The 18,059-nt window shown below is 40.8% G+C and overlaps 1 protein-coding gene across 2 annotated transcripts; it reads right to left on the bottom strand.

Moving 5' to 3' along the window:
- Nucleotides 1-1,128: 1,128 nt before the first annotated feature.
- Nucleotides 1,129-17,939, bottom strand: ATPSCKMT (ATP synthase c subunit lysine N-methyltransferase). 2 transcript variants are annotated; one of them, XM_036280236.1, is made up of 5 exons: nucleotides 17,916-17,939; nucleotides 11,507-11,796; nucleotides 9,734-9,871; nucleotides 7,764-7,814; nucleotides 1,129-1,342 (listed from the first exon to the last, which is right to left on the bottom strand). In XM_036280236.1, exons 1-5 carry the CDS (start codon nucleotides 17,929-17,931, stop codon nucleotides 1,172-1,174), a joined length of 666 nt encoding a protein of 221 aa, XP_036136129.1. In that variant the 5' UTR covers nucleotides 17,932-17,939; the 3' UTR covers nucleotides 1,129-1,171. The 2 variants fall into 2 exon arrangements, with proteins under 2 accessions (XP_036136129.1, XP_036136130.1); XM_036280237.1 differs by having other exon boundaries at nucleotides 1,317-1,342; nucleotides 7,764-7,816; nucleotides 9,780-9,871.
- Between the last annotated feature and the right edge of the window lie 120 nt (nucleotides 17,940-18,059).

The raw sequence follows: 18,059 nt of genomic DNA, 5'->3' as shown, positions 1-18,059 counted from the left end.
GCCACCATTCAATATTAATTTTTCAGATATATGAAGCCTGTCTGCTCAAATTCAAAGGTTTTCCTTAACTTGTCTTTATCTAAATCAGTCAAGTCTCTTCTCATAAATGAGAAATATTAAATAAATGGCTGCTTTCATGAAATAAAGAAGTGACTAGCAGAAATAATCTGCAACTTCAGTGAATAAGATTTTCATTAGCATCTAAATTAATAATAAATACTATTTACAGACCAAAGACTATAAACCATGAGTTTTACAAATGGGTCCCCTGTTCAATACATCATTATCCCAATGACAGGGACACTCAGAAAACCAAGGCTCTGAGAGCTTAAGCCACTGTCCAGGGCCTCCTGAGGAGGGTCCAGCAAGAATCCAAACCCAGGTCCAGCTTACTCTGAAGCTAATGATCATTTATTTTACTATTAAATCACTGTCAACCACTCCACTGCGTCATGTATCTTCTCTGAATACCCTATTTCATCAAACCTGAGATTCTATCAACAGCAACCGATTACGTACAACGCTGCCCATTACAGCTATAAAACACAATCAGTTGAAAGGAACCTCACAATTTCAGAAATGCTAAAATATGCATATACACACATACACATCTTAGATTCAATAAAATACAGTAATCTACTAGCCTAGGAACAAAATATTCCTAATAAATGTTATAAAATATAAATGCTTCTCTAAATCCCTTAGAAAATTAATTTTTGTCATGATGTACAGAGAAGAAAGAGATAAATCTTAAGTATGAATCAAGTTATAGGAAACTGCAAACACTAATACATACCTCTTTAAAATTGTTTCTTCTCATCTGTGGCCTTAAATCACATTCTTTACCATGTGAACAGCTGTCAACACCTTCCCCACCCACCAAAATCCATCACTGACACATATTTTCATATATCCAAGTGCATGAAAAGCTGTAAGCACATTTTTTAGAATATACCTTGAAAGGGGACTTTAAATCTACCTGACGTTCTTGTTTGTTTTCTCCAAAAATTAAGACAAATAACAGAAATTTCTCATGCCATGCCAAACAAAAATATATTCTTTGCTAAACACACAACTAGAGGTTTCTATAAAATCAAAGACCACCAACACTACAGCAAAAGACTCTCAATAAATTTTATATTCGAATGACTGACGGGAAATACATGGACCTTCAGGGCCTCTTTTCACTCCCTCTGAAAGTGCTCATGTTGTAAGCCCACACAGTGTCTATCCCCTCTCCGGTGACCTGGTCCGGGATCCAGTGCGGAAAAGGGAACCGGCAAGCAATGACTCTAGCGTCGTCCTCAAGTTCAAGCTCAAGTTTCTTCTCCAACTGCGGCATCTGTGGAAAATGACAGTCACTATTTCAGCAACAAGTCACAAGAAATGATTCTCAAATGTCCTTCTGTATTTGAGTCCCTGAAAATACCTGTGCAAAAACTGCTCATTGTGAAAAAGATCACTTCTGGGCAGAAGTACATTATCAAACAATCCATCAAAATACAGAAGTCACATTGACAACAATTATAAGAACATCTAGTATCAATGATGAAATATGCCCTTTTTTAGCAAATGTGTATCACAGATTTCTTGTTTTCTAACTGAAATTATGATGTGGCAATAATTAAAATGAGAAGCAGATTTAAATTATTTACCTACCTAAACATTTCAATCTACTCTGTCTCAACTATTTAATGTATTTTTCCACATTTTAACATCTTACCATTGACATTGTCTTAGAATTATAATTGACAATATTTTTTCTTTCTCAATAGCAAAGACACAGCTAAAATCAATAGCATCTAGATTCAATGAAATATAGAATAAGACTATAAAAAAATACACATTCGCCCTGGCTGGTTTGGCTCAGTGGTTAGAGCGTTAGCCTGCGGTCCGGAGAGACCCGGGTTCAGTTCCCGCTAAGGACATGTAACTTGGTTGCAGTTTGTCCCCGGCCCTGGTTGGGTCGTGCGGGTGGCAACCACTCGATGTGTCCCTTTCACGTCGATGTTTCTCTCTCTCTCTCTCTCCCTCCCACTCTATCTGAACAAAAAATGGAAAAATGTCCTCGGGTGAGGATTAAAACAAAAAAAACAAAACAAAACAAACAAAAAAAATACACATTCTACCAACTTGAAATATAACAAAATATTTCATACTTTTAAAATATATATCAATAAATACCAATAATCTATTTCTTGCCAGTCGACATAACTTATATAAACAGTAAAATCCTCTTATTTATCACTTTTGTATCATTTTATTGCCATTCTTCCTGTGGAGAAAACATTTCATTGTTTGCTAAAAATATTGACATTATAATTACATCAGCAAATTAATAATCAATTAAAACTTATCTTCAGGTCCTAAAAATGTATTACCATGTCCACCTCCTAAGAATATTTTTTCCATTCTCTCCTTTTAATTTATTTTGAAACAATTTCAAACTTACAGAAAAGTTGCAAGAAAAGTTTGTCATATTTGCTTTATCTGATTTGCCCTCTTCCCCTCTCTATGAACATGTTTTTTCATTGGAGAATAGGTTGCATGCTCCTTTATTCCTTCACATTTCAGCATTTTATAAGAAAATATTTTCCAAGAAATAACCCCAGCATAGTTACCCCATTCAGAAAATTTTGCATTATATTCCAATAAAATAATTCTAATGTAACATTTCAATTAGTCAAATGTCTTAATAATAAATGTTCTTTATAACATTTTTCCCCCATCTAGGATTCCATATTGCCTTTAGCTGTAATGTTTCCTTGGTCTTATTTATTTATTTATTTATTTATTTTTTTATCCTCACCCGAGGACATTTTTCCATTTTTTTGTACAGGTAGAGTGGGAGGGAGAGAGAGGAAGAGAGAGAGAGAGAGAAACATCGATGTGAAAGGGACACATCGAGTGGCTGCCACCCGCACGACCAACCAGGGCCGGGGATAAACTGCAACCGAGGTACATGCCCTTAGCGGGAACCGAACCCGGGTCTCTCCGGACCGCAGGCCAACGCTCTAACTGCTGAGCCAAACTGGCCAGGGCCCTTGGTCTCTTTTAATCTGGAACAGGTCTTCCATCTTTCTTTGCCTCTCATGACAATAACATCCTTTACAATATGACCCAGTTATTTTTCCAAACAGCCCTCACTGGGGTTCCCCTGCTGTTTGCTTGTGATGACTCAGCATGTGAGTCCTTGGCAATGACCATCACTGGGTCCATGAACATCTCAGGGCCCCACAGTTAGACACCCATCGGTCCTCCTGCTTTGAGGGTGATGGTCACCACTCAGCTGAGGTGGTATCTGGTGTCTCCACAGTGTGGTCACTGTTCTTCTTTATAATGAATAATTTGTAGGGGAATACCTTGACAAGATGTACATATCCTATTACTCATCAAGCTGTCCTATAATGGCTGCAAAGTGTGGATTTGCTAATCCCATCATTCCTCCTAGATGGCATTCTACTTTCTAGTACAAGAAATGGCTTTCCCTTCTCTCTTTCTACCTAGGTACTATCACTATAGGATGAACTCCTAGATTATTTCATTCAATGGGTGATAATGCAGTACTGTCTCATTTATTCTAATGCTCAAATGGTCCCAGTTTGGTCCCTGGGAGCCTCTTCAAGCAGGCTTTTCTTTCCTTTGCCCCTATCAAATATTTTGAGCACTTCCTTATATTCCGGCTCAACAAAATGCCCCAGGTTTTTGTATCTTCCCTTCCTCAGCCCTGGGATAAGCCATTTCTCAAATATTCCTGGTTCCTCTGAGTGGGAAACGGTATTTAGAAACCAAGTACCAAAGTAAATTGAGACAAACAAATCGACAATACTTCTATGAAGATTTTATACCTTTTATACCTTTAAAAAGTGGCTTGGGGATGGGGGGCAGAAAGAGACAAACCGAAGAACTTATATGCATATATGTATAACCAACAGACACAGATAATACTGCGGTGAAGGCAGGGTCTGGACAGGAGCGGGGAAGAGGGGTCCAATGGGGAGGAAAATGGGGGGACATCGGTAATACTTTCAATAATAATGATAATTTTTTTTAATGTGGCTTGGAAAAACTCCTCTACATGACCTATAGCTACAGTGAGCCAGAATTCTGATTCTTCATTAGCATTAATACCAAGATAACAAAGAGTAAATTCCATTAAGGATGGAATATATCTAGTCTTTTAACTGCCAGGAAAAAATGAGGTTTTGTGTTTTGTTTTGTTTTATTTTTTTTAATGTTTTGTTCCTTGAGGGAAAAATTAAATAAGCAAAGAATGTTCTTCCAAAATATCAGGGGTTTCTTATGGTAATTTTGTTCATAAAAAGGATAATTGTAAGTGTACTCATATTATCATTATTCTTTTCTCTTTTATACTTTCTTTTATTTTCAAATGACTGTCATATGCTAAGTCAAGATAAACCCAAAAATGAAAGGAGTGATTGCAATCATAAGAAATTAACTGACTACATTACACATAAATATGCAACAAATCTAGGTCTTGATATCACACACAAAGAGAAGCAGTGATATGTCATGTATGTCTAATGGAATTCAAACTTATTCATACAATTACAGGTTTCAAAGTGATACAAACTCATCATAGTCTAATTACATCTTCAAAACTTTAAACATATGTTGCAACCAGCTCAAAGGTCTATCAGACAAATTAGCCATGGCCATGGGCAGCCTTGAGCGCCTTCATCACCCCCTCTTCCCTGAGGCACTGGTTTCACTTGGCTTCTAATTAACAGCCCCACCCCTACTTTCATCCTCCCCAACTCCTCTCTGCAATCCTTTGCTGAGTGCCCCTCAGCTGTCAGAGGCCAGGGCTCAGGCCTTGAATGGCTCTGCCCCTTCACTGAGTGATCTCAACCACCCCTCTGCTTCAACTCCTTCTGGGTGCTAATGCCTAAACACCAGATCTCCAGCCCTCTCTCCTGGGGCCCAGATGCCTCCATCCACCACTACCAACCTGACATTCCCCACAGACATCTCAAAGGTCACCGGAATTCCTGATCTTCTCCCAAGCTGCTCCGCCTATACCTTTCCCAGCTCACTAACAGCAACTCACAGTATTTCCAGTTGCTCAGACCAAAAACCTGGGAGTCACCCCTGACTGCTCTCTTTCTCTTGCCCCAGGGCAGCCTGTGCTCCTTTTCAGCCCCAGTCCATTCTGTTCCTCCACTCCTCTGCTCAAACCCCGATGGCTCCCGCCTTTCAAGGGCCCAGGGTCCTTCACGTCCCAGCCCTATTTTCTCTCTGGCCTCACCTCCTCACTCACCCTGCCCCTACCACACCCACCTCCCTGCAGCCCTGGAACCCAGCAGGCACCACGCTCCAGTACTTTCAAAGTAGCTGTTCCTGTCTGGAGTGCTGTTCTCCCCTTCCCAGCACAGACCCACTGCCCCCTCCCTGATTTCCACGTCCCGTTTTCAGGGACACACAGTGGAACCCAGGGACCAAGAGGAAAACGAGGGCTGGACACAGGCAGCTGAGGGTAGCAGGGGCCAATCCATGCCAGGCCTCAGGGAGGGTGTAGGCCTTATCCTCACTGCTTTTAAGCAATAAGAAGACACAGAAGGGTTTTAAACAAGGATACAAATGATCTGTTCTACATTTTAAAGATGCTCTTAGTAGAAAAGCTAGTCTTAAATGTGGGTATTTACAATCCTACTACAGGACTGACTAGGTCCAATAATTCCTTGTTCCTGTATGTTATATACACACCAGTGTTGAAATGTTAGGACACCTCTAATTTCGAGCTACAACTGCAAAGAGCTGTTAGGAATAATCAGTCCACTGTCAGAAGCAGGGTGAGGATTTAGAACACTAGGGTTTCTACCTCTGAAGTTCCTTAAGGGTCCTCCTGGCTCTCTCATGACCTATGTGTGCTTCAGCTGCCCCAGGAAACATTTCATACCGCACTGGCTTTGTCAGGCCACCTAGGCATGACCAGACTACCAACTCGTGCTCAGGGAAGGGAAATATATTTTAACAGAAGAGTGAATGATGAAGTCCAGACAGATAAAAAGGACTTTTCAGGACTCACACGACTTACCTCACTGAGGGCAGACCAGGCCCCTGGCTCCCTAGCCAGTACTTCCCCTCCCACTGACATCCTCACATAGGCAAAGCTTGATAAGGGCGGAAAGCGGGAAGCCCTCCACATGTGAAATTGGGGCTCCAGACCTACAGAAGCCACCTGGGTCCTCTGCACCTGTGATCGATCCACCTTCATGGAATACTGCAAGGTAGCTGAATCCCTGCCATTCCAGGGAACGGGGTGCTTCCTGCATTTCAGCTGCTCCACTTTTTCTTGGGAATAGTGAAATACTACAGGTTCCTTATTTAAGAATTTCTCTACGCACAGAAGAATAAACAACAATTGCAAAAGCATTAATCAAAATAATAGGACTCTTATTTCCCCTGAGTGAACAGCTCCAAAATCAGACTGTACTTGACATAAGAGGACAAGGAGCTGGAGCACACAGATTATGCAGCAGCAGCGGCTACCAAAGGCCACTGCTGCCCCCCGCTGGGACACAGAGGCTGTGGCTTCATAAACCCACACCTCAGGCCATCATCCGGCCTCTCAACACTACATGGAAGTCCCAGTAACTATCAACTTTCTATTTTAAGAAAGCATGGATTTCAAATTAAAGTTGTTTGCCCCCAAATGCTAATTATTCTGAAGGACTATCTAAACATCGTAACTAACAAATAACCATCAAATTCCATAGCAATTCTATGGTCCTAAAGAGTTTTGTTTTGAATGACCAAGGATCACGCCCTTCTACCTCTTTTAATTTCTGTAACAAAAGTGTAGACACCCAGGTTTCAGCTTAATTTTAGGCTTGCCGAAAATTACAAACATACAGAATCCAATCACTTTCAAGACTATGTAACAAAACACTTCTAACTCGACTTCAAAAAAAGCAGAAGAAAATGGCATTGCACAGAAGGCTCTAGTGATAAGAGTAAGTTTCTCAAGCATTAGAAGTTCCTGTATGAAAATTAAGATAAGAATAAGAAAACAAAACAACAAAAAAGTATATTTCTTTTTTTTTTCCATTGAAAACCATATCAATTTTATAGTGGCACTTCAGCAAACATCCAATTTCACCAAGATTATTATGGCTACAATTACAGACTTTGAAAAGTGAAAAGGGATTTCTTTCCATGGTCTGTAAACCAACAATTACAACAAAAGCATCCCATCCTGGTCATCTTTCCAAAGGCTAAATTGAGGGCCATTTCAGCGGAGTACTGTGGTATTTTCACTTTCGAAAGTACATAATCAAAGTTCAGTACAAATCAGTCATCTGAGGTCAATTGAAACTAGTCATTGCTCATCTGCCCTGAAAATTATCTTACTGCAAAATCAGAGGAATGATCAATTCAAACAACCCATTAACTTTCAGATGGATGGAGGTGAGCGGCCATGAAAATCTCCAGCTACATTAGACACTGAGAGCTCACAAAGCAGTTTTCAGACTGAAATTTTTAGGGCTTAGATAGGTAACTGAGATTTTTATCTGAAGCAAAAGTTTAAAAATAAGACTGAATCTTTTATGATTAACCTTTTAAGGCCCTGAAGTATTTTGTTAAACCAATACACTGAGATCCAGTGTCCCCTCAGAATGTCTGGAAGGCCATCATTCTGCACATGGATGAGCAAGCCATAGACAGGTGACCTGTTATAGCTGGAAAGGCCTTCATGGCCTAAAACCAAACAGACAGGGGACAAAAGACTGCATACTCACCATCTGAGGCACCCCAAAAATTACAACATTTGAGTACTGTGAAAAAGTAACCTAAAGAAGAAAAGGAAACAATTCATAGATTAATTTTTTAAAGCCAAACATCCAGCTGAACTTTTGTTTCAAAATGAGTAGCAATTTTACATTTCACCAAACAGTAGGTTTTCACAGAGTGGTCCCCTTTTAAATTTCATGGGAAAAAATACCATGTGCACACTTTCACTCATTTTAATTCAATCCATCAATTTTCCAAAAGCTTCCACATTAAGTCATCTCATCTCATCCTCACAGTAACTCCCCTCCACAAAGGGCCTGCCCCAGGGGTCGCCTGTCAGAAAGGCCAGTGACTCATCCAATTGTGGTAGACAGACAGGAGCAGAGCAAAGATGATGGGCCAGGTACAGAAGGTCAGCAGGGTGGAAAGCCCCCAGTGCCTAGCAACGGGGGATTGTAGGGTGGGATCTCCTCGCCAGCATAGCACTGGTCATGCAGTTTGAATCCCCTGACCTTTCCTCCCTAGAGATAACATCCAGGCCTCAGTTGTATTTCAGCTCCAGGACCAGAAAAGCAGCAAAACCAGACAATGCCATGGCTGAATGCCAAGCAATGCCAAGCAGGACCAGCTGCATTGGATAATGACCCTCTGTCCTGGTGCTGACCAATCAATCAGTATAGACCTAGCCCCTGAAAGGACACACCTGGAAAGCTGCTAAATACTCTATTGAGATCTTCCCCTGGGACCTCCCCTAAACTCTGCTCCCTTAAAACCCTTAGGATAGAGGACCCAGTGAGCTCTCCCTCCCTTCTCCCTTTCCTTCTCATTGTCCCAGGCAAGTTACCTTTACCTTCCTCACTTCTAAGCTCCAAGGGCCCTTCCTTTACCTCTATAGCTTGTTTCCTAAGCCCATTTCTTCTACCTCTGTGATTTTTCCAAATAAATGTTCTCTTATAGTTTGAGTCTTGGCTCTGAATTCTTTCCTAGCCAGAACTCAAATACCAAGTGGCTGAACCCAGGTGGTCTGACCCTACCAGTCTAACACCTAGTACCATTCCTGCTGCCACCAACACAATGACCATCTGGACCATCTGAGCCCCTGTTCCACACTTTCCTACTCTACTCTACGTACACCAAAATAGCTCTGCAAGAACTCGAGGGACTACCAGTTTATCTTGAACCATCCTTAAAATTCTAGTCCCATCCTCTTCTCTAAAATACTAAGTGAAAAATGCAATAAAATGGTCTTTAGTTGAAAAACTGGGGGGAAAAGTGCTTTGCCAGTCAAAATTCTTATTGCCCAATAAAAGTCATATTTACTCTACAGAGGGATCGTTTATGTATATATGGTATAAAAAATGCAAGCAAAACTCAAGTGAATTTTTATAAGCTACTGATGACACCATTACAATAGGAAATTCTTATTTAAGAAAAAGCACTTTATGGAGCATTCCTAAAGCAAAATTACAGGGCAAATTTTTTTAGAGTACAAGTAAACTTGGAAGTGTCTTGTACTTCATGACTATCAGGACAATCCGTGACAGCACGGCTGGTGGATTCTTTTTCTTTGCACCCATCTCTGACTTGCTCTAAATACACACACACACACACACACACACACATACACACAGAAAAATCTACTATTTACCAAGAACAACATTAATAAGTGAATGCCTATAAGATTTCCAAATGAGATCAAAAGTCTCATTTTGTAATAAATAGAAATGAGAACTTTTTTAATTGAGCAAATTCTTGGAATTCACATGATCTATCATGTCGTAAACCTTAAGCTTATACTCTAAAGTAGTCAATTTGCAAATCCATCCATTTAAAAAGTGTTCACATTTCATTATGCTAAAATACACACTTGTATTTTAATTATTTTTCTTTTAATACCTTTTTCAGTTTGCAGTCGTAAATTATGCATTATAAAGTTTCAGTTGGAATTTCCTAGGACTGTTCTCTCCACCTTACATACCTTCCACAAATCTGAAATATAAAATTTGGCCAAATGCTGTACCCCTTCTCGCCAAGCACGGTATCTGGAGTACCAAACTAGCCATGGGTTTAATTCATAGCCAACAGCTGTGAATCCTTCCTTTGCAGCTGCTATCACCTGCAGAAAGAGGCCGGTATTTATTCAAGATAAAAAGAAAAGCATCAACTTACCTGAGAAAGTGATATGAATATTTCCTATTTATGGTCTATAATCATAAAACGTCCAATCAAAAGGCACCTCCTTTGTTCAAGGTATATTTAAAGATAGATCTCTAAAGTTATGTAGCTTTGTAAACCAAATAATGCCAGCCAATTTTAACTCCGTTTTCACATTTTTGTCAAAGATGTCACCTGAAGCATGAGAACAGGTAGTCCAGTTTCCTTAAGACAACGATGTAATGAATTCTGGATTGGCCAAACCTCGGAGTCAGCCTAACAAAAAGTTGCGGAAAACCCAGTCTCTCTCCATCAGAAATAGCACACCAGCAGGCAAAACAATCGTACCTGAGAATGTACGGTGGGCTAGTTGTAATATGCAATAAAAATAACCTCTCGATAAAGAACCTGCAATTTTTACATATTTCCTTAGTATTTAAGATTGCTCACTCAAAACTGAAAGCAGGTGGAAGTAAACTGAGCCGAGCCGGAATAAAGCCAGCGCAGAATGCCACCGCCCACGTCAGGGCAGGGAGCGCGGGCTGCCCGGGTCTGTCGGTCTGTCCGCTCTTGGGGTCTTGGACCAGCTTCAAGGGGCGCTCCCGAAGGAGCTTCCCACCTCGGTAATCCCAGAGTAGACAGTGTTGCTCCTTGAGAAGAAATCATACAGGTACTATTCAAATATGTAAAGCATTCAAATCTGGATCTTAAAACGTCTTCCTAATTAGCATACACAGTCGTCCCTCGCCACGTAGTCCGCGGCTTCACCGCTTGAAAAACCCGACAAAGTGAAGCCTGGACGTCGAGCAGGCAGTGGCGAGGGACGACTGGACACTGATTTCTTAAAAACACATGACTCCTTTTAACCTCTTCCTGATGACTGCAGGTCAACATGAAACTGCAGGGCCTCTGTGCCAGGGGCTAGCGAAGAGCATCGTAGCCTGGTGTCCACAGGCAGTGTTTCCATAATACCAGCTTGACCACCACCTCCTTACTCCCAGCTCATCACTGACCGGAGGCCTGAGTCCTTAGGTGCTACCCTGTCTGTGGAGGAGCTCGGTCTGGGACGCCCGTTGGCCAGTCAGTGGCCTTGAGTAAGTAACACAGCTTCCCAGCTGGGTGGGGGTCAGAGTGAGCTGAGGTCACTAAAAGTCTGACCTTTTGAAAAGTGGGGGTTAATGCCATTCCCTATTTTAATTCTATGTTATCACATAGGGATTATACATGTGTAAGTAGAGATAAATGTAGAAGCAAACACATAATGTGAAACTCCATGATTTCACACGTTTCTTTTAGTTATGCCACCCCTACTGGCCCAAGTTTCTTCACAGGCAATTTCATAATTAACAATTAATTGTTCCTTTTTACCTGGCGTATCTACAGAGTACTTTCTCCTTTAAGAAAAAATTAAATCTGAGAAAATTACATTCCAAATTCATGCTGGAGGGTTTGATAGTTCAGCCAAACAAACACAAAGTAAAACACCTACTTTATTAAACTATCAGGTTTAGCAAGTCTTTGCATAAACCTCTTAAGCAATGTGAGAGAAAATTTTAACAATTCAGGCGCCAAACCTTAAAATCTTAGCATAACTCACAATCCGACCGTCACCACTACCAATGTCCACCACAGGTCCTCTTCTGCTTCGCAACATTGTCACGACATTTTCGATCTGCTTTGTAGTTGCAGGCACAAAAGGCAAGCAAACTTTTCGGAGGGCTGGTGTTAGAAATGGAGTGGCCACGGCATACACAGCCACCAGCGTCCCACCAGCAATCCCAGTAAGTAAGAAGCCCCAGCTGCTCTTCTTCAAACCACCGGCTTCACGACTTGTAGGTAGAACATACCCTGACTGACTTTCTTCTTTAAGTTTTTCTGGGAGTATACCTAGATTGAGAGCAAGCAGAAAATATAGGTAGCACCAAATCTGAAATTAAGTATTTCTCTACAATTCTTATTGACAAATAAACTCATGCTTTTTAAAGAAAGATAATTTAGCTGAATACAGTTTACATTACAAGTATAAGATTCCACAGAGTTCTAAATTCCATGAAGTAAACGAAGGTGTTTTAGAGAAAATTATTTAATACTAATGAAAAACTAAAATCTTTTCTTTCCAACATTTTATTTTTTGTCTCTAGGAGTCAACCTTAGAAAACAATGTATTCAAGGTTGCAGTTTGTCCCCGGCCCTGGTTGGTCGTGCGTGTGGCAGCCACTCGATGTGTCCCTTCACGTCGATGTTTCTCTCTCTCTCTCCCTTCCTCTCTCTCCCTCCCACTCTATCTGTACAAAAAATGGAAAAATGTCCTCGGGTGAGGATAAAAAAAAAAAGAAAAAGAAAACAATGTATTCAAGATTATTTGGAATTTTACAAATTTAATATCCAAAATACAATGTTACCATGAACTCCATATTCTTATGGTTCAGAACAAAGCCTCATAAACAAATAAGCATGTAAAATATCTAATTATTACCCTATTTCAAAGAGGATGAAAGGATTTCACATTAAAACTGGTCAGGTATCTCTAATCCAGTTGCAAATACAAAAGTTGAAGTAATACAGGAGACAAGAATCGGGTTTTACTAAAAATCTTAAGTATGGTAATAATGATATTTTTAAAGCAGATCTAAAAAGAACAAAAAATAAAATCATCATTTCAATGCTATCACAAATATGGAATAAAGCAAAAAAAATTTCCAATCACTGATTAGGGAGAAATGACTAGTATCTTAAATATCCTCCCCTTGGATTTTATCCTTTAAAACACATTCTTAAGATCTCAAGTTTTTCAGATCAAATTGATTTGAAATTAATTTTGAAGTTAACAACTAGCATAGTTGTTAACAGCATGAGCCTGCCAAGGAAGGCTTGGACCCCGGCTGACATCTTGCTAAGCCACATACCTTACTAAGTGTGACCCTTCACTTCTCTGAACCTTGTTTACCTCATCTGCAAAGTGGGGACGCCAGGTCATTGTGCGAAAGAAATGAGTGGGTGCAGCTAAAGCACTCAGAACAGTGCCTGAACCCCACAGGGAACAAGACCCTCCTGCCCTGAAGCAGTGACCTGTCTACCTGAGGAGCTAAGACCAAAAACAGAATCTGTAGGAAACAGGGAGAGCAAGAGGGAGGGAGAACAACAGATTTTTGTCATTTGAAGGCATTAATGTTCAGTTTCAGTAATTAGCAAGCTATTCAAAGGGTCCACTGGCCCTGGCTAATTTGGCTCAGGGGTTAGAGTGTCTGCCTGTGGACCAGAGAGACCCAGGCTCGGTTCCCGCTAAGGGCACGTACCTTGGTTGCAGTTTGTCCCTGGCCCTGGTTGGGGTTGGGTGGGTGGCAGCCAGTCGATGTGTGTGTGTCTCTCTCTCTCTGTTCCTCCCTTTCTCCCTCCTGCCCTATCTGAAGATAAATGCAAAAATGTCCTTGGATGAGGATAAAAATAAAATAAAATAATTTTTTTTAAAAAGGCCCATTGCCCGGCAGGTGTGGCTCAGTGCTTGAGCCATCGACCCATGCACCAAGAGGTCGCCAGTTCTATTCCTGGTCAGGGCACATGCCCAGGTTGTGGGCCTGGTCCCCAGTGCGGGACATGCAGGAGGCGGCCAATTGATGTTTCTATCTCTCTCTCTCTCTCACTCTCTCCTTTCCTCCTTCTCTAAAATCAATAAAGAAAAAAATTAAATTAAATTAAAAAATTTTTTAAAAGGCCCATTGGATTAGTGTCCTATATTGCCACAAACTTATTGGATTAAAACAACACATTTATTATCATGCAGTTCTGGAGGTCAACTGTCTGAGATGGGTTTGCTTGCCTTTTCCTGCTTCTGAAGGCTGCTCACATTCCTTAACCAGTGGCCCATGTCACTTCCACTTCTGCTTTCATCATGACATCTTCTCTGACCCTCCTGCCTCTCTTTCCTTTATAGGGATCCTTGTGATTATCCTGGACCCACAGATAATCCAGGATAATTTCCCCATCTCGAAGTCCTTAAGACCATCTGCAAAAATCTCTCAGATAACATATTCACAGGTTCTGGGAATTAGGACATAAACCTATTTGGGAAGGTCATTATTCCACCTACCATAGTCATGAAATGTGGTGATCTGTTACAATTTTGGGGGGTACAAATATGAGCATAGGACACACTAAATCTAGTTCACAGCAGTGAGACCCTGCTCCAGAGTAGCTGACCAACCATCAGTACCTCCCACAAAATGGAGCTTTGTCCTTCTTGATGTCTGAGGTCCCCTAAAGTGAACTTTAAAACCAACTTAGAAAGAGAAACAACAAAAGCCTACTGCTGGTGCTAGGATGGAGGTAAAATAAAAGTAAAGTTTAGGAAGGTGATGGTTTCAATAGGAAGCACTAGTTTTAAATACATTGCCAGTTATAATTTTCAGCAGTGTATGGAGGATTTTACATGCTATAGTAGTCATGCATTTGATTATTTTTTAAATATTCAGAGCATATCCATCACGCCTTGTGTAAAATTATCCCATGGGTATCCCAATTGTACAGCACAGTGGCCAAGAGGATTTGAGTCACATAGTTCTAGAGTCTCAGAACTTAACTAGTTGGTTGACATTAAGTAAGTTGTAGTTAAGGCTGTTTCCTCACCTGTAAGATTTAGAAATAATACTATCACTTGACTTGGGGTGATAAACATACAATACAGTGTACAGATGATGTGTTGTGAAATTGTGTACCTCAAACCTGTATAATTTTGTTAACCAGTGTCACTACAATAAATTCAATAAAAAGGAAAAAATTAATATTTTTAATTTTAAAAATAAAAAAAGAAATAAGATCCTCATAGGGTTATTGAATCAGCTAAATAAATAATGCATATAAAGCCTAAAAGACTAAGTGATGACTATTAGCTGCTATTAATAGTCTCAATACCATCATGGGAGGCTGTGAGGGGATCAATAATTTTTAACTTTCTTGAGATGTAATTCGTACACCATACGATTTAATGTGTACAATTCAAAGGTTTTTAGTATACTCATTAATATGTCACAGTCAATTTTAGGACATTTCAACACCTCAAGAAGAAACCCCCTAACCTTGAATTACCACCTCTCTGTGCTCCCCCTCACTCCCTCGCCCTAAGCAATCACTAACCTACTGTCTCTATAGAATTCCTATTCTGGACTTTCACAGCAGTGAAATCACATGGTATGTGATCTTTTGTGATGGGCCTCTTTCACTTAGCATAATGTTTTTGAGATTCATCCATGTTGTACCACACATCAGCATTTTATTCCCTTTTATGGACAAATAATATTCCATCGTATGGATATAACATTGTTTGTTCATTAGTAATGGACAGTTTCTCTAGTCAGCATACGCCAGTAGACAGTTAACTAGACAACCCAAGTTCTAATTCACCTGTGTAGAGTTGTACCCTTCAATTTAACTAGCAAAGATAGAATAAAAAGCTCCTGTCTTCAGGGCTTCCCATCGAACCTGTGTGCATGGCAGGGGCCACTTGAGACATACACAAGGCAGGTTGTAAGAAATGCTGTAAGGTGTACAAAATGCTGTGGGAATACAGAGGGAGGTGGAGGAAAGATTGATTCTAGTGATGGAACCAGGAAGGTGTTGACAGACAGAATTTGAGCTGTGCATAAGGTTGCTGAGAAGCAGCCTTAGAACTAAGGCATAGAAGATGGGGGAACCATTGGCTGAGCAGAATGGTATAGCATGGGAAGGCAAACGTGAGACCTGTATGGCAGGCTAAATGCATATTTTATTCATGTGCACTGGGATAAAAAATTTTTTAACAAAGTCACTATATTTGTGTTTTTAAGAAAGGCAACATAAATCACTGAATTTCTTATCATAAGTTTTTACACCCCAGCTCGATTAACTTTACAAAAATGTGTATGAGCTTTTGAAGTTATTATGTAAATCCAATATATGACTATATTGTTACCCTCATTCAATAATAAAATGAGTGATTTTTATCAGTGAAACCTAGTCCCTAAGATTCAAAACTAAAATCAAGACTGTTTCTACAAATTCCTAATCCTTTTAATGGAACACACTTAGAATCATAAGACTATTTGTTATGATATAAATAAATAAATGACAAAGACTTCTGTCGCCTGTGCTCTTTGGAATACTGAGCCATTCCATTAGATAACAGATATGGTGGCCACTGGCTATTTTTGTTGAGCACTTGGAGTTAGTTCTTGAAAGCGAAGGACTTGAAAGAGATGAACTTCTGTTGTCCCCATGCTTGTCTAGTTACTGACTTCTGGTAATGGTTGAAAAATCTCAATTTTCAGGAACAGACCTGGGTCACCTAAAGCTAGAAGCTGTGACTGATATGCACAAAAAAAGTAGACAGGGTTCTCATTCAAGTTCAAATGAAGGGAAAGAGGCCAGAAAGAACAAGCTGTTTGGAACTGTCACCTACCACATGTGTTTAAAGTGGGGTTTATATTTAAGGGCTACTGTGTACTTGTATTCACATACCAGATGAAAAATTACAGCATATGTTTTATGTCCCTTTACATATTTTTGGTCCCTTAAAAAGCCTTGCTTATACTGGTCCAATGTCATTTGTGTCTTTTTGATATACAGCACCTAATGATACCAGGAAAAACCTCCCAACCTCCCCACCTTCCTACCCCCAATGTTTTGACAGGAATTAAAAATAAAGTACAGAGAGAACATCATCAGACATTCCCTATACTTCACAACAATCTAATGAGCCAAAGGAATCTCAGAATTCACCATTTTGAGTAAGAAAATGCTGACTTGGCCAAGTTAAACTGAATTGAGACCTGACTCCGAAATCTAATGTCCTTAGATCATCACTCTGTCTTGAAAATAAAAAGGCCAAGCATTAGGAGAGGTTAAATGATCACAACCCTCCAGTGACAAAGCCAGTTCTTGACTTCCAGGCCAGGGTTAACCATGTTATAACGCATGCATTCATTTCAACATTTGAGTAATCCAATAAAAACTAGGAATAATACAACAGGGGTAAGTCTGTGTTCTTTGGCAGTTGGGGTGCAGGAAGGCTGGAAACCCGTAACAAATAAGTAGCCCACAAAATATTTGGTCATGATCAGTGCTGTAAAGAAAAGGCAATGTAAGGGATTTAGAAGACCAGGTACTACTTAGTTAGGATTTCCAGGCAGCACAACGCAGGGCTTCACAGTGGGACCCTTAGCTCAAGGTTGTGTAATTTTGCTTCTTACTAGCTACTTGTATAACGTTGGGCAAATTATTAGGCCATTTGCGCAAAATGGGTATTTCTTTTTTAGTGTTTTTATGGACTTTTTAGAGAGAGAGAGATAGAAACATCATGGGCTGCCTCCAGCATGCCCCCACTAGGGATGGAGCCTGCACCCTAGCAGGCGCCCTGACCGGGAATTCTGGGACCTCTCAGTCCATGGGAGGAGTCCCAATCCACTGAGCCACACCAGCTGGGCAAAATCGGCATTTCTTTAATACTTAAACAGAATTTGCTAAAAGCCAGACACTGTTCTCCCAGAATTTGTACAGCAGCTGTGTAAGGGACATACTACAATATGATTGCCATTTTTGCAGACAAGGAAACTGTGACCCAGAAAGGATTCAAGTCACTGCCCCAAAGCCAGCAAAACGGCAGGGCTGGTTCACACCTAGTGTGACTCCAGTACCCATGTCACATTAAGATCGTGACAAGCACTAGCTGACTTCTTCACCCTAGAGTGTTTAGAACAGTTCCTAGCAAGTAGATACCAGTACCAGCAAACTCACGTGCAGCCCACGACCCCAACGGGGCACTGGAGCAAGCAAGCCCCAAAGGGAGTAGGGGCGCGGGGAGCCTGAGCACTGTGCACCCAATGCCAGACAGTGAAAAACAGCTCTAGGGACTCCCACTCCCGCCCGCACCCGACAAGGACGGGCTACGTGGAGGAGACCCCAGCAGACAGCGAGCCTACGCTGTGCTTGTACACAACGTAGCACCCAAGGAGCCCGCCAAGCCCAGCCAACCTCACCTCCTCCTCCTTCCATCGCGAGACTTCCGGCAGAGAGGGAAAAAAAAAAACAAAAAAAACCCGAAAAAGGATTCTACCATCTTTTTGGAGCCGGGGTAGAAAGGAGGGAGAAAAAATGCTCTAAGTAAATGAGTGCTTTGTTGG

This window comes from Molossus molossus, unplaced genomic scaffold (assembly GCF_014108415.1).
Source record: "Molossus molossus isolate mMolMol1 unplaced genomic scaffold, mMolMol1.p scaffold_m16_p_3, whole genome shotgun sequence".
Lineage (NCBI taxonomy): Eukaryota > Metazoa > Chordata > Mammalia > Chiroptera > Molossidae > Molossus > Molossus molossus.
This window is presented reverse-complemented; position numbering and strand designations above follow the sequence as displayed.